The 16769-nt window shown below is 34.5% G+C and overlaps 2 protein-coding genes and 1 long non-coding RNA gene across 6 annotated transcripts; 2 read left to right on the top strand and 1 right to left on the bottom strand.

Annotated features, from left to right (window-relative positions):
- The first annotated feature begins 287 nt into the window (after nucleotides 1-287).
- On the top strand, nucleotides 288-6575 carry LOC127264105 (uncharacterized). 2 transcript variants are annotated; one of them, XR_007841613.1, is made up of 10 exons: nucleotides 288-538; nucleotides 654-755; nucleotides 1538-1594; nucleotides 1689-2891; nucleotides 2985-3099; nucleotides 3232-3307; nucleotides 3400-4613; nucleotides 4744-5548; nucleotides 6069-6121; nucleotides 6463-6575. It is a non-coding gene; the product is annotated as an uncharacterized LOC127264105 (long non-coding RNA). The 2 variants fall into 2 exon arrangements; XR_007841612.1 differs by lacking the exons at nucleotides 1538-1594; nucleotides 1689-2891.
- A 4755-nt stretch (nucleotides 6576-11330) lies between these two features.
- Nucleotides 11331-14059, top strand: LOC127263596 (psbP domain-containing protein 6, chloroplastic). Of its 2 annotated transcripts, none has more exons than XM_051292700.1 (3): nucleotides 11331-11719; nucleotides 12232-12552; nucleotides 13060-14059. In XM_051292700.1, exons 1-3 carry the CDS (start codon nucleotides 11398-11400, stop codon nucleotides 13170-13172), a joined length of 756 nt encoding a protein of 251 aa, XP_051148657.1. In that variant the 5' UTR covers nucleotides 11331-11397; the 3' UTR covers nucleotides 13173-14059. The 2 variants fall into 2 exon arrangements, with proteins under 2 accessions (XP_051148657.1, XP_051148656.1); XM_051292699.1 differs by having other exon boundaries at nucleotides 11334-11719; nucleotides 12232-12548.
- On the bottom strand, nucleotides 13147-15930 carry LOC127263595 (bZIP transcription factor 17-like). Of its 2 annotated transcripts, XM_051292697.1 has the most exons (3): nucleotides 14105-15930; nucleotides 13364-13828; nucleotides 13147-13284 (listed from the first exon to the last, which is right to left on the bottom strand). In XM_051292697.1, exons 1-2 carry the CDS (start codon nucleotides 15807-15809, stop codon nucleotides 13365-13367), a joined length of 2169 nt encoding a protein of 722 aa, XP_051148654.1. In that variant the 5' UTR covers nucleotides 15810-15930; the 3' UTR covers nucleotides 13147-13284; nucleotide 13364. The 2 variants fall into 2 exon arrangements, with proteins under 2 accessions (XP_051148654.1, XP_051148653.1); XM_051292696.1 differs by lacking the exon at nucleotides 13147-13284 and having other exon boundaries at nucleotides 13286-13828.
- Nucleotides 15931-16769: the final 839 nt, after the last annotated feature.

The following is a 16769-nucleotide window of genomic DNA, read 5'->3' as shown; positions in this document are numbered from 1 at the left end:
ATGCGCTTAATCAAAAAAGTTTGTGTAGTGTTAGATTTAACGCATTTAACTAGTCCGGTGAAATTAAATTGTTTTATTATGTCACGTAAAATACAAACACAAATAAAAATACTGAACATATTTATTTTGATTATATAAAAGGAAAAAAAGAATGGATAATGGAGGTGGGTGGGTTCATCATCCGTTGAGGTATAAATAGAAAGGCAGTTGCGGAAACATCGGAAGTATAAGAAGCATGGGGGAGAGACAAAGGAGACAGAGAGTGGTTCATAATCATGGTTCGCCGGATTGGTCGAGTCCGGTCCGACTTGGCCGATCCGGAACTGTTCCGGTTCAACACAAAAATCCGATTTTTTACATAGGGTTTTCAATCCACACAAATCTTATCTAAAACTCATTCTTATTCATTCCATTACCTATTATGTCTCTGTCGCTGGCTTCTGCTCTATGTTCCTGGCGGTGGACGAAAAATAATTGCTCTGGCTTCTGCTCACTGTTCCTGGCGGTGGATGAAAAATAATTGTTGTTGGTGAACAAGGTAAGTTTTGGGTATCTATCGTGTTGGGGAATGTGGGTTTTAGGAATCGCCTATGTGGTGGAAGGGTTGGAGAAAAAATTTCGCTTATTGAAGAAAATTTGTTGGTATTGTGTAGAAAAAAACTCAGCTTCGGCAGGTATATGAGATTTGGGAAGGAAGAACTGGAGATTCACCGTGGAAGAAAGGCTGGAGACTCGCCGTGGAAGAAAGACGTGTGGTAATTATATATATTATTACTTTAATTAATTAAATTTTTTTTAAATACAGTTTAAAATTAATTTTATTCCTTAATTTTTGGATTGAAATTAATGTTGAATTTTGATTGATTTATTTAATTGATAGGTTTAATTATTTTGGATTGTATTTAATTTTATTTAATCTATGTAAAGTAAGTTTTATTAAAATTAACTTTGTTTATATATATATAATTTTAATAAATATATATTCTAAGTTTAAGTTTTACGAATTAGTTATTTAAGTTAAATTTTTGTATAAATTTGATTTATTAATAAAATAATATGTATAATTTGTCCAATTAACTAATAAATTACTACTTATAAATATTTTAAAAATTTTATTATTCAATTGCAAAGTTTGTGTAAAATGGCACTACATAAAGATATTAATTGAGATCACGCTACTCTTATAAGCAACAATAGAAAGCAAACAAAATGCAATTATTGTGGAAAAATTGTTCACGGTGGGATTACTAGGATGAAACAACATATAACACATGTTACAGATCAAGTTGAAGCTGAAGTATGTATGAGAGCTCCAAAAGAAGTAAGAGAGTTACTAAAAAACACTTGATCCAAGGAAAAAGTATGTGAGCAACAGATAAAAAAAAATTAGAAGCATTGCACAATTCCATTCATTCGGAAGATGATTCTGATAAGGAAGAAGATGAAGTTTTTGAAATAAATGAAGATGAGATAGATGCTCTTGAAAGAAAACAATTAAAAAGAGCAATGGTTGATAGTAGAAATATGGAATTTATAGGGCAGCAGCGTAGACATTCTGTATCCGGAGATCTACGAAGTTTGAATTTTAAAGCAGGTATATTTATTGAATTTTATAAAATATATTTAAATATTAGTATATTTCTTTTGAAATAAAAACTATATATAATCATATTTTTTTACCTTTGAAGGAGGAAGCAGTTCGAATAAAAAAAGAAGTAAAAGAAATTTTTTCGAAAGCTCTACGAGAAAGACAGGAGGTTTGCATAAAAAAAAGCTTGATCCATTCACATTTCAATTGAAGAATAAGTCTTTGAAAAGTATGTTTTTAAAAGATAATGTGAAAAAGGTGGGTAAGGCAATTTCGAATTTTTTTCATTTTAATGCTATACCATTTCATGCTGCCGATAGGGGTTCTTACTATCAAACAATGATTGACACGATTGCATCCGCTGGACCTGAATTTAAAGGGCCTGCTGGTAAGAACATTTGGAGTGAATATTTGAACTAGGAGATGCAAGAAGTTCTACAATATGTTGATTCTTTAAAGGAGAAATGGAAAACACATGGATGTACAATTATGTGTGATGGTTGGAGTACTCGCACAAAACATCCAATCATAAATTTTATGGTGTACTGTGACAGAGATATGATATATCACAGTTCGTTCGACTATATGAATAAGGTAAAGACTTCAGACTTTGTCTACACCCTAATGGACAAGGTTGTGGATTCATTAGGGGTTGACAATATTGTACAAATCGTAACTAATAGTGAAGCTAGTATGAAGGCTGCTGGGAAAAAACTGATAAGGAAAAGGAAACATATTTTTTTGTCTTCATGCGCTGCGCATTGCATTGATTTGATGTTAGAAGACATCGAAGACATATTTTTAGTAAAGGATACGATAAAAGAAGCCAGAAGAATTACAGGATTTATATACAACAGTGATAAAGTGGTCAATTTGATGAAAATATATACGAATGATTGAGACCTATTGCGACCAGGCATAACAAGATTTGCAACCGAGTTTGTTGCAATGGAAAGTCTTCTAAGATACGCAACTGACTTGAAAAGAATGTGTACTTCTAGAGAATGGGTTGAGTACAATAATACCTCAAGAAGAAGACATGAAGCTGGAGATATATCAAACATGATTTTGAATGAAAGATTTTGGAAACGGGTACGCCGAGTTTGTGGGATCATGGAACCTTTGGTGAAGGTTTTAAAAGTAGTTGATCAAAATAAAATAAAACCTACACTACCTATCATTTATGAGGCAATGGATAGGATAAAAATGGCAATTAAAACCGCAGTGAAAGATTTTTAACAATATTGGGATATCATCGATGAAAGATGGTATAACTAATTGCATCAAGATTTGCATGTTGCAGGTAATTGTTTTGTTTTTTTTTACATTGTAGTAATCATTTATTTTATTTTCTAATATTAAATATATTTGATGCAACTTACTTTTTAAATCCTAGTCTTCAATACTCTGGCACTTGTGCATTTGATTCATCGGAGGTTTGAAAAGAAGTAAAAGAAGTTATTAAAAGACTCGAGCCAGATTTGGATGTACAAGTAAAGGCTATGAATGAGGTAAAATGTGTGAAACTTAGAACTAATATTTCAAATAATTTTTTGAGCTTTCAAGAAATATATATATTTGTGCATTGTTATAGAAACATATATATATTGATTTCTAATAATTTTACATTATATTTCTTATAGATAAATACATTTGTTAACAAAATTGGATAATTTGGAAGTGCACTTGCTACTAGAGTTGTAGCTACATCTTTACCAGGTATGCATTATAAAATTTATCATTCAATTATGTTTTTTTGACATGTTATAATATGGTGCATTATTATTAATTTTTTTTACCATTTTTAATAGCTGACTGGTGGAATATGTATGGTGATGAAGCCCCTAATTTACGGGAAATTGCATTAAAAGTTTTGAGTCAAACATGCACATCATCTGGTTGTGAGCGCAATTGGAGTACGTGGTCTTTGATCCATACTAAACTTCGGAATATATTAGCTATTGTGAAACTGCATAAGCTAGTCTATGTCCACTACAACATGTGTCTTCGGGTGAAAAATTTTATGCAAAGGATAGACACAGATGATTTCTACGACCCGATTGATTTGAGTCATATTTTTAATGAAAATGATATTTTAGATGAATGGGTCAGAGAAAATGAATCTCCACTTATTCATGATAGTGATTTGAATTGGTTGGATGAGGCTATTGATAAAAGTGGAGATGGAAGTGACAGTCAGTGTAATTGATCATGACAACGATATGTTTTTATCTCAGTTTATAGCCGATGGAAAAATGAAGGCCAAAAAGAAAAAATCAGAAAAAAAAATATGAGCAAGAAAAAAAAAACAATCACATTGAAATCTTCATCTTCAACAACTAACGGTGAAGATAAGAATAATAACAACGATGATGATGATGATGGTAGTGGTGGTGGTGGTGGTGGTGGGAGTGGGAGCTATAGGGATAGTCGATACTCAAGTGATATGGGATGGGCTCAAGGAAATGAAAATTATTATACTACTCAAGACAATGATCATGGATATCGTCCTGGGATAAAAGCTCAAAGAGATTTTCTAAATAGTTTAACAGAATTTTCAAGTGAAGCTGATACTTCAAATTTTTAAGTTACTAGGAGATATTCTGGAGATCACGAACATATGCAAGACTTGAATATAGGTTCTTCCTATGGAGATTCTTCCCACAATTCGAGTAATAGATTGGGGAGACAGGAGTGGGACCAACGAAATTCATATCATCATCCCTATTACCCATGATACGGTTTATCTAATCTACCAAGATATCTTCAAGATTCAGCCAATCTTCCTATCTTTGGATCCAACCAACCGGTTGGAACATATTATGAAGGGATTACATCTGGTTCGGGTAGTATTGATGATCGTAGACAGAATTATGTTTCATCAAGCAGAAGCAATGATAGTACAGAATATCAAGGTTTTGATGTATGTGGAAAGGGTTCATTTAGAGAATGATATTCATACTATGGTCGATCAGGAGATGGAAATGGTTTTGAAGCTCCATGACACTCCACAAGGTATTGAATGGTAAGTATAAATGTTTAACATAAACATAGTTTAAACATCTTATAAAATTTTATTTCTAATTTTTATTTATATGTAATAACTTGAGGTTGCTTGAATTTAATTTTACTAATACAGATTGTTTAATTTCAAGGGACTGTTAATTTCAGGGGACAGCCATGGAATGATCTAGAATGGTGGAAATTTTGTGTTGGGTTTCAATGTAACAATCTTAAGCTTTGGAATATTTATCTAGATGAAGTCAGTTGCTATTTTTTTGTTAAAAAATTTGACACTTAGCATTCATGTTGTTGGTCTTTGATGCAGTGCATCTTTGAAGGCTTATGCACATGATGAGACTTCAAACAACCTATACAGAGTCTTTGTTGTAGTTTTTCATGGGCATGGAGATATTTGCATTGTTACGTTGGCATTTAGATATTTGCATTGTTATGTTTTTTATATACTAGAACTTATGGAGTGTATGTCGTGTTGTCTAATATTTTGTTGTATACGGTGGAATTGCAAACAAAAAATTTTCATCAGTTTGAGAGGCTAATTTGAGACATGCAGCCTCCGTGGTTATTTTCTTTAATATTATATATTTTAAAAAATAATTATGTTTATGATTTGATGAATTTTAATTGGTTATTATTATTTTGTTAAAAATACAAATTTTTGTAAAAAAAAATCATATGGGCCCATATTTGCCTGAGACGCCGCGAGCTATACTCCGCGACGTATGTAAAACGATAAGGGTCGATCCGCGACAGCGAACCATCGTCATAATCCTTCTTACATTGGATCCTCCATTACATCCCATTCTCTCCTCTCCTCTCCTTGCGAGATTTCTTTCATTCGTCTTTTTTTATGTGACCGAATAATTCCCTCTCGCGGTTTCCGTTGCCTCTCCGTCGCGTCTTGGACGCCTCGGCCTCGATCGCCACTGCGTGTTCAGAGTACGTTTCTCATTTCTCTTCTCTTACATTTATGGTTTTGCATTTTCCTGTTGGATGATGGTTGTCCTCGTGTCTGGAATTGTTGATTGTTCGCAAATTTGGAGAAATAATTGGTGTTTTATAATGTTTCGAATGCCGAGGAATTTAGTCATGTTAGAATTCGACATTTTTGTTCCAGGATAATCTATGCGATTTTATAACTGTCTGTTTCCTTCGCTGTAAGAATCGTGCACGGCGATGCGTATTTTTTGTTATTATTATTATTTGTTTTGTATCGAGTCTTCGAAACTCTGTTTGATGACTTTGCGTGGTGCTGAATCAATCAAAATCAAGATTATAAATTGCATATCCCCATAAATCATTCACAAATTGTATGTTAGTTATTCAGGTTATTACAGTTAAACAAGGTTTGAAAGGAATTAGGACATTCTTTTTTCCCTTTGTTCCGTTGCTTTTGTTACTGTAAGAGAAATTCGATACACGTCTATGACATTAACATCGACTTTTTGGTCCGCTGAAGTCTATTTTGGCGACATTGAAGCAATTAGGAGCGAGCAAGGGCCTTGTTCGACGGTAGGAGTCCTTATTTCCTTTCCACGCATTGTTTAAACCATTACATCTTAAGCCTTAAGAAGCATGATATCATCAGGATTGGGAAGCTAATAGATTTCTTACGTTATTGTTTATTACTTATATAATAATGTAATAAATTCCATATAAGATTTTCCATCAAAACCATTCGTTAAGTATGCTCACTTTGTTGCATCATCAACACCTCTCAAATCTGGTTAATTATAAGGTCATGACAAAACTAAGGAGGTTCTTCTACTGCACACTTGATGTAGAATTAGCATCTGCATTCTCGGTTATTTGTTGTAGCTTGTCCGATAACACAAGTACGGCTTTGGTTGCAGAATGTGATTCAAAATCTCCCGGGGCAGACGAGAACCATTAGGGAGCCGTGCGTTCATGAACTCAAACCTCCGTCGTCCAAATGCAAATGCAAGCGCCGGTCCTTCACTCAGATGATGATTGACTACAAAATGTTGGACTTGGAGGAATCCGACCTGGACCGACGACCATGACACCCATTCCCGAATCGAGATTCTCGTCGGGCACGACTCCCCCAAGTGCACGCTATGGTCGTCGAGGTAGCCTTCCGGCGTCAGGGCCGAGCCCGACCATCCGGGAGGCTTCCACTCGGGTTCTTGTCCTCTGCACGGTGTTTCTAAAGCGAGCGGTCGCATTCGACCCGAGAGTTTCGTGGAGGAGGAGAAGAACAAGGACGGAGTTTTCTTGGAAATTTTATGCTTAACGGCTAAAACTCGCTCGGAGAAGGTCGCTAATGTTGAGATGGGTAACTACTCCTCGACTAAAGGTGGTAGGTACTGTTACTATATTGACTTGACTATATAGAGAGAGTCCTTTTACCACCGATCATAAACCCTAATAAATTTCATTGCGGAGTGTTTTTGTTCGGAGACTGCTCTGATGTCCATTGCATTGCAATTAGCAAACCCTTCCCTGCCTCCTCCGCCAGGCTTTTCAGCCCTGTGTTCCTCGACTCGGGTATGGAATTCTCGATTGCAGTTGTGTATAATAGAATAGAATCGAGTAGTTTTCCTGCAGTTTCTTTCAGAGATTTCCATACCTGAGGAAGTTTCAACCTGGCAAAGGCTTTGTAATGGAGAAGCTGAATGAGCGAGCCATCTGGATTCCCTTGAGGCCTCAATAAGTCGGCTACGCTTCCGTCGATGCATTTCTTAGCTTCTCCATAAAATTGGCAGACAACTGATAATTGGATAAGAATCCTGCTAGCTTAGCTTCTCAATTGTGATTGATTGATTGATTACCTTCAATGGTTTCTATACAGAGCAGATCATAATGATCAATTTGTTGGTTTGTACATAAAAAAAGAAGATAAAAATAAAAAATAAAAAAATTCAGATCATAGTCGCAATTGTGATTACCTTTTTTGGTTTCTACATACGAATGAACGAGCAATGTGCAATTGGGATTGTTGGTATATTCTTTTGAAGGGGCACTAATCTTTTGAACCCAGTATCAACAGGTATCGTATCCCCCAAGACAAAGTTTTTTTTCGGGCCCTTCAACATGAGATCGAGAATTGAGATGACTTCCTATTTGTGTTCTGCAGTAATGTAGACAACGATAATCCAAATTTTTTGTTGATTGATATAAAGGATTTTTTTTTATACGTTCATGCATTTTTTTTACATATAGAAGATCAGTTCTATTCATAAGCCCAAATAGCATATCTCTAGTGGCTTAATCTTTGAAGTGAGACATTCCGATCATTTAACAAATATAAAATACTTAAAAAATACTTTTACTAAACTTGATTGACAAAAGATGAATAGAAAGTTATAGTTATGTACAAATTTTTTAATTTAATAAAAAAAAAAAAAAAAAAAATCTCTTTTAGCCATGAACGTAATGATTAAATTTATTTCTGTTACAAATTTCACTGGGTTATGACTGACTAGATCTAATCCATCATAATCTGTATTTCCACCTAACTAAAAATACAAGTATTATATACTCCATCTATTTCCTAATAATATAATGTGATTAAAATTCAGCATCGTTATGACAACATATTGTGTATTAACAGACAACATACGATACTACTATAGATAACACATCATATATAGTAATATAATATAAATATAATATATGAACTAACTGCGCATGATATAGTTTCACGCAATAAATGCAACAATTGATTTTTAGTTCATGATATATTTCTACATAGCCCGTATTATAAGTATAAACAACAACACATATCTCTCTATTTCACACAGCGCACACAACAAGTGTTGTTTATGACAAAAACATATACTGTCTGTATCTTTTATCGGTGATGATTGAAAATATCAACACCGTGTTGATTTCTCCAAATTAGAGCATATGCAATGGGTTAGACATAAATTTACCTCAATTACCCGACATGGATGTAAGATGGTTCTACTTAGGCCTGACACAAATGCTAAAACATAAAAATTACACAAGGACTTTTACATAATTAGATAATCTTCTAAGTTTGAGAAATGTCTCACAGGCCAAACCTAAACAACTATTGTTATTTTACCTTTATTTGCAAGCCACTGGGTGATTATTTTTGTTGAATGTAATATAAAAAGCTCCTGTTACAATTGAATACCATCAATTTGCAAACCACTACACAAGTTCTTAGCACCCTAACCTCTCTTCTTAAAATGAGTTTAAATTTATGGTACGAATTTTAATATGACTATGTACTTTTGATTATTTTTTATTTTGGCTAAATTGATTTTTTAGTCCCGTAACTAAACCTATTTATTATTTTAGTCTGGTAAATAGAGCATGTCGCAAACTAATCTCGTAACTGAAAAAATTTTGCACTTTTATTCATCTGGCGCCGAAGATGCCTACATGGCGGCTCCCACGTGGCTCATCTGAGGACACGTGTCTCCCAGATCAACGACACTTGGCGGACATATGAATTTTTTTTAAAAAAAATTAATTTATATATTTTATCTTTTTTTAAAAAAAAATTATAATTTTCAAAAAAAAAGATTAAATTAAAAATATAAAAAATAAATAAAAATAAAAATTCATGTGTCCGCCAAGTCAGTGGCACCTGACGAATACATGTTCTTTGAATAGTCACGTGAGTGCCATGCCACGTAGGCATCTCTTGCGCCGAAAGACTAAATTAGAATTTTTCACTTACGAGACTAATTTGCGATAGACTCTAGCTATAGAACTAAAATGATAAAGGGTCCCGTTACGAGATTAAAAAATCAGTTTATCTTTTTATTTTTTATTAAAAAAAAAACACAAAACTTGATACTCCCTCCGTCCCATAATAAAGATGTTATTTTCTATTTCTGTCAATTCCAAATCAAGTGTATCATTTCATAATTTAATAATTGTATTACATACCGAACATAATAAATACTCTTACAATTTACAATATACTCATTCAAATCTATGCTCATTTAAAAAAAATATTCTTGTTTCCTTTTTAAGTAAAAATAATCATTAAAGTTTGTACTTTTTTTTTTACTATGAAAGGAAAAAAAATTATTACTCACTTTTATTAAAACTCATGTCCGGTCAAATGAGCACACTTTCGTATGACAAATGGAGTATTACACAAATATCATTACTTTTATATTACAATAAACTAATATGGACATTTTACTACAAACCAGTATAATACTAATATAAAAAATTTATGTACAGAAAATAAATGATACTCTTGTTGCGAGTCAAAGATAGTATAATTTTTCAAAAGAAATAAAAATATTTTTCTATGATGTATTTATTCTATACTATCAGTAAGAAATAAAAAATAGGAAAAAGTATAAGGACTGTTTGTTTCAATGATTCTTTTTTATATGATTGAAATTTTACAAATTTTACAGTAGGATTTATATATAATACTCCCTCAATCGGGCTAGAAAGTATACACATTTCTATTCTAGGACGTCCAATTACAAAGTAAACATTTCATTAAATACTCCATTTTTTTCCACAAATACCCTTACTTTATATCACATCATTACTTTTATACCAAAAAGTAAGGGCAAAAATGTCGTTACACTATTTTTAACTACCTACTATAATTAAAATATTATTATTTCTTAAATACCGTGCTAAAAGTAAATGCATACTTTATCCGTGGACAGAGGGAGTAAGATTTATTGTATTTATGATCTGGAATCTATCTTTGTAAATTACGTGGGATTTATATTTCCAAATCCAGTTTGTTTATAAAATTAATTGAAGGATTTAAATTTTTGATATTTAAATAACGTAATTATCTTTCACGAGTTTTATTTATTGTGATAAATTAAACTTTACATCATTTTTTTTCCGTGAACTTTAATTTTTACTAAATTAAGTGTATTCTAATAAAAAAAAATTAATACAATTTTCGATTAATAATAAAAAAATATAATATATATATATAGATTCATACAAAATATATATTGTAATATGCAGAGTATAACTAAAAAATACGATAATCTAATTATTTTTTATACTATTGACATTCTTTCTCATATTTAATATGAAAAATACTTTAAATTAAAAATACAAAATTAAACACCAGTAAAATAAATTTAAATTATTAATTGATATTTTAAATTATTAATTTATTTAAATTATCATTAATAGAATAAATAAATATAAATAATATTAATGATTATAAATAAATATATGATTTGTAGTAATATACTTAAATATAATATTATATTTTATAAATTTAATAAAATATAATTTAAGTGTAAATATATATACATTTAATACTAAAAAAAAATATGATTTTTTTTAGATTTGAGGGTATAATAATTAAATATAAAATGCAATGCCATCGGATTTTAAATTTTAAGGTAATAGGGATAAAATTTTAAAGTAATAGGGATAAAATCCTGAATTGCCTTTTAAAATCTCATGCATTTAAAATTGCATCCTCAATTTTATAAAGAAACATGAATTCATTAGAATTTTAAAATTCAAATCTTATATAATTTCATCAAATTCATAAACTAAACAGCTCCTTAAGTATATTTGTTTTTTAAATAATTTTAAATAATATGTATATATATAAAATATCATAAAAATAATATATATATATATATAAAATATATTAATTTTTAAGAAAATATGTGAATTTGTTTTGACAAACCCTACACAATCAAATAAACAAATTTGTTTAGAAGGTAGAATGGCAGAAATACCCTCGTCTGGAAAAAGAGAAGGGATAAGGGCCAGTGGCGAGGTGGAGAGCAGTGAAGTGTGTGTAGGTCGGTGTGTACACGACCTTTACTTGACAAGCTATGGCAGCACTTTGTTGGTCGCTCTCCGCCATTCTCTCTGCCTCCAGAATCCGTATCACATCATCATCTTCATCTTCTTCTTCTTCTTCGCCTAAATCGAACCAGAATTTCGGTAAGCATAAGGTGGATTCATGGTCGCTATCAAGGAGAGAATTTGTGAATGGATCGGTAGCAGCTCTGAATCTGGTGCCGGTGTTGGTGTATCCTCAAACTTCGGTGGCCAGAGAAGTTGAGGTTGGAAGTTATCTCCCGCCTTCGCCGACAGATCCTTCTTTCGTTCTCTTCACCGCCACTTCTAAGGACACTCCTGCTCTCCGTGCCGGTAACTCTCTCTTCTCTCTCTCTCTATTCGTTTTTGGTTCGGAATGGTAAATTTGTGATTATCTGACGTTGATTTGTGCTGTTCGGTTACTGTGTTAGAGTTAATAATGAAATGAACGATGCTTCAGCTTTATGTTTGTTGAAAAGGTTAATTATACTATACTACATTGGCTAGGCAATCGTGGTTGTTGAATCTGATTTTGAGCTTTACTGTAGTAGTCTGCAATGGAGAGAGAAAACTCGAAGAACATTATTATCTCTATCTCGAATGTGTTCGTTCCTACTTTGTGAGAAATGTCATCTCAAAGCATATGCATATGAATTGAAATGCAAACAACATACATATACATATACACAAGTATTGAATGAAAATAATCAGTGGTGCAGGGAAATACACTAGATAATAGTACTACATCAACAATACATGTTTATCATATCTCATGTATTGTCTCAGCAAAAATAATATATATATATATATATGCTTATGCAAAGTCTGAATCCAGTTGGTTGCAGGAAATGTAGAGCCATACAAGTTCATCCTCCCTCCCACATGGAAGCAGATGCGCGTTGCCAACATTCTCTCCGGCAACTACTGCCAGCCTAAGTGCGCCGAGCCTTGGGTTGAGGTCAAATTCGAAGATGAAAGACAGGGCAAGGTTCAGGTTGTGGCTTCCCCTCTCATACGTCTCACCAACAAACCTAACGCCACCATCCAAGACATTGGGTCGCCGGAGAAAGTGATCGCTTCCCTTGGACCCTTTGTCACCGGGAATACATACGATGCTGATGAACTCGTGCACACCTCAGTCCAGAAACAAGGCGACCAAACAGTACGTATGATCCCATTTCACCTCATCTCATCTTGTTCAATTTCATCTGCTGCCTGCCTGCCTGCCTTGTTTGACCAAAATACTTTTTCCACAAAATTACACATAATCCGCTATACTTTCCCAAATGAATATCATGCTTGATCAAAACACCTTTTGCCAAAATTACTTATAACATTATCTATACTTTGAAGATTTTGCATTATTCATCTAATTTAAAATTTACATAAAACACTTTACAAAAAATACATTGTGCCAAAAAACCAATTAGCTGTTTTTAAGAAGATTATCTACAATATTTACGAAATCACAAGAAAATTTCATGCAAGTTTTAAAAAACTCAGTACATTATATTTTTTAAAAAACGAGAAAACATTGTACAATTTTCAAATTATGAAGGAATATGGTAAAGTAATATGGTGTAGATTTTTCTTCGACTACGTTTTTATGTTTCTGGAGAGCAAGACTAAACTTGGATCTTTTATTGATGAGTTTTGTGTCTCCGTCAACGCAGTATTACAAGTACGTGCTCGAAACACCATACGCTCAGACAGGATCGCACAATCTTGCCAAGGCGACGGCGAAAGGGAGCAGTGTTATCCTCTTCGTGGCGAGCGCAACCGATAAGCAGTGGCCGTCGTCGGAGAAGACATTGAAGGCAATTGTTGATTCTTTCCAAGTGTAAATCCTTTTTGGCTTGTGCGTTTATGCGTTGGATCCAAATGCAATGCTAGAATAACTAAGGAATAAATGTGAACTACCATACATACATACATAAATACATACATACATAGGATACTGTATTATAACAGTAGTACCTCAGGCAGCAGTCACTAGGTGATGCGCAGAGGCTCCCTTAAAGGGCAGCATGCACGAGTAGGTTACGTACTTGACGCTATCGATCAGTACGACCACAAAGATTCGAGCGATGGGCTTGGTTGTTCCCATGACATCTGCCTCTCGAGGGTCCACGAGTATGGAAACCACCATTGGCGGTGACGACGACGAATTGTTTCTGCTCAACTTATCTTTCCCGGTGGTGGTGCTTCTGTTGCCGCCATGTTGAGCGGTGATGTTGAGAGATGAGTAGTCTGGAAGAGGAATGGGAAGGCCTCGGAGGATTCTACGGTTCGTTCTTCCCCTACTGATATCCCTAGAGTTTTTATTTTGTCCTCCGGATACGTTTCTCGGCGTAGGAGATGGAACTATTGCGCCTGACGGTGAAGCTGGCGACACCTCGAACTGGAGAACTTCGGTGCACATGCCGGATCTCAACATCGGCCCTGGATTAAGAAAAGACAATGATCGTAATAAAATCCGTGATAGAGAGAGTACTGCGAAATGCAATAAAATCTAATAGCAGAGGATGAGGACGAATATAAGTAGTCTATAAGTAGTCTTTCGGGAAGTATCCTAGGCACATCATTCTCTTATGTTGTAATTATCGATACAAGACATGTTCTAACACTAAGTTCATGGCAGGTTCGAGAACGAATATTAGAAATTAATATGAATATTGTATGAAGGAAGAATGAGGATGAAAGGAAGTGAAGGATTACCGGCAAGGCCTTCTCGGAACCACTGTTGGAGACTGCCTTCAGTTGCTTTGAGCTTACCAGCACCGGCACCCAAAGCCCTATTATATTGGGGATGTTGGGAGCCAACCCCACCAGCACCCGGAACCGGAACAGGAACATCACCATGGAAATCCGCTGGAACCACCGCCAGTCCAGTGCTCGTCTTGCCACCACTCGACATAGCTTTCTCGCTCGCCAAAACCGAATGGATGACCAAATTTCCATCAATCCTAACAAGCCTATCATTCCTAGGAACATACAATGATGCTATAAGAGGTTCGCTCCCGTTGCTTGATCCAACACCACCACCACGATCACAATGCACTCTATTCTCACCACCGGAATATCTTCGACCAACCGGCAAAGTCCCATTCACCATCAAAATCCTCCCATGGTTTTTCTCATAGCTATCTACGACACCTGTCAACGACTCCCCAACTCCACCATACCTCATGTTGATGAAAGGAGCCAAACCTCCCAACAATAATATAAAAACCAAAAACCCTATAAAACTAACACCAGCGACCTTCTTCATCTTTGGCTTTGGCTCAGTGTTCTTTTTACTCTTAGTCTCGCCCTTCTTGCTTGTCTTCATCACTTGCGTTGCCTGTGGTTTCAACCTCGGAATCGGCACTACCGGCACCTGCGAGCCTTGTGCCCTCATCATATACGGCGGAGCATACGGCATCCAGGGAGGATGCATCATCCCTTGATACGGGTACATAGGAGGAGGAGGAGGTGGCATTGCACCGGAAACTCCCATTTGCTGTCGCAAAGTTGCGTTTTCGGCCATTAAGTATGATATCTTTGCATTCAAATCTTGAATTGTGGAATGCATCGTTTTCACCTTATCTTCCAGCTCCTCAACGTACTGTTTCTTCCTCTGTCTTGATATCTGAGCGCTCTCCCTATTTCTCATCAATCTCACCTTCCTTTTCTCATCCTCTCCACCATTATTATCATTGCTGTTGTTAGCTTTGTTTTCTGAATTGCAGCTAGATTTCTTAGACTTAACTGTCCTTGAATCCTCAGTATTGTTCACGCAGTCTTCACAATCCTTCTTTCTTTTCGATTTCGAGCTATTAACGTTACCTCTTGACGATTCCTCTAACTTAATGTTCTCATTGACAACTCCAGTTCTTCTCGAAGAGTTAAATGAATTATGGGAAGAAGTTGCTGACATCGTGGCGATATTATTTGACCTGTACCTGTAGTTCTCCGAGCCAAGAGATTCTGGAGAAGGAGAATCCATTGCCTTCGCACTACCACCGCAGTTTTCATATATTTGTCGATTTGATCCATTCGATTCTGGCGAAGCGGCGTTCTGATAGGCACGAGTATGATCCGATTCCGCAGCACCAAAACAGTTAAGGCTACAATCGACCGTGAAAGCTCCTTCCAGAGACGACTGAGGCAAATCCGAAGAACCTGATTCGTAGATCGGTGCGAATTGATGAGAATCGAGTCCTTGACTAGTGCAGTTAAGGAGCTCCTCCATTTCATCGGATGAAGGAATCCACAGATCATCCATGGAGAAATCGAAATCGAGGTCGTCGACTGCGAAGTCGCCGTCGCCGCCTCCGTCAGCGTACTGTTGGGAAAAGAAAGCAGCGTCTATGGGTGGAATGGAGAGCCCTGAATCATGATCCGCCATCGCCGGAGGCGGATCGATCGTCACGTCACCCATTTTCAGCGACGATTGACGCAGAAACGCAGAGGAATTCGCAGGGAAGGTAAAATTAGGGTTAGAGAAAAAATTATCCGCCAAGGCGTCGAAGAAGGGAAGACGTGTTCTTCTAAACTACCAATTGCGAATTAGTAAACACGTTTTTTCTAATTTCCGATGTAAAAGGTATATGCCAATTACAATTGGGCCTTAAAATGATAATAATTGGGCCCAATTATCTGTTTTTAAGACTCCAAAAATTGTTTCTAACCCAATGTCATCTCCAACCTATTCTTTGGTTTTCTCCAAGTTTTCCTTTAAATTTTACCTCCACTCCAATTCACTCTAATTTTTCTCTAAAAAATATTATATATATAATTTTTATTTTTAAATAATTACATAATATTTATTTCACTTTTATTTAATCAAATCCAAAATATTTTTGTGTGTAATATAATGTTAATTTATTCTATATTATGTAATATTTTAATAATAACATATATATTTATTGCAATATAAATAATTATACTTAATTTATAATTGGGTATATAAACAGTAACGGATCTATATTGGGGTTTGGAGGGTCAACTGACCTCCCAGCCATTTCCAAATTTTTTTAAGTGTAATTTTTTATTTAGTAATCAAATTTCTCCCTCTCCAATTTGGCATTAATATTCTACATAAACCTCCATATTATTATTGTTATTATTATTATTATTTTAATTTACAAAAATATATAATATTTTTATTTATAAATTTATTATATAAAAAATAAAATATTTTATCTTAAATATTATTTTCGTTCATTTTTTTCTTCTTCACAACCACATTGTTAATAAAAATTGAAAAAGTTAAGACGGCATCAAATGGTAAAAATTAGTCGACGAGAAAGTTTTTATATTATTTTTTGTACACACATAAACAGCCGAATGTCTATTTTAAAAAAAAGGTAGGCTCGAAATAGATTGAAACTAAAGATAA

This window comes from Andrographis paniculata, unplaced genomic scaffold, assembly GCF_009805555.1.
Source record: "Andrographis paniculata isolate CXL003 unplaced genomic scaffold, ASM980555v1 Contig69END, whole genome shotgun sequence".
In the NCBI taxonomy this organism is placed as follows: domain Eukaryota; kingdom Viridiplantae; phylum Streptophyta; class Magnoliopsida; order Lamiales; family Acanthaceae; genus Andrographis; species Andrographis paniculata.
This window is presented reverse-complemented; position numbering and strand designations above follow the sequence as displayed.

Excerpts from the sequence above, each read along its gene's own strand:
- LOC127263596 (XM_051292699.1), top strand. The coding sequence starts at position 11,398 with ATGGCAGCACTTTGTTGGTCGCTCTCCGCCATTCTCTCTGCCTCCAGA. Across the intron at positions 11,720-12,231 it reads CACTCCTGCTCTCCGTGCCG|GAAATGTAGAGCCATACAAG; the intron begins GTAACTCTCTCT and ends AGTTGGTTGCAG. Across the intron at positions 12,549-13,059 it reads AGAAACAAGGCGACCAAACA|TATTACAAGTACGTGCTCGA; the intron begins GTACGTATGATC and ends CCGTCAACGCAG.
- LOC127263595 (XM_051292697.1), bottom strand. The coding sequence starts at position 15,809 with ATGGGTGACGTGACGATCGATCCGCCTCCGGCGATGGCGGATCATGAT. Across the intron at positions 13,829-14,104 it reads GTTCCGAGAAGGCCTTGCCG|GGCCGATGTTGAGATCCGGC; the intron begins GTAATCCTTCAC and ends TTCTTAATCCAG.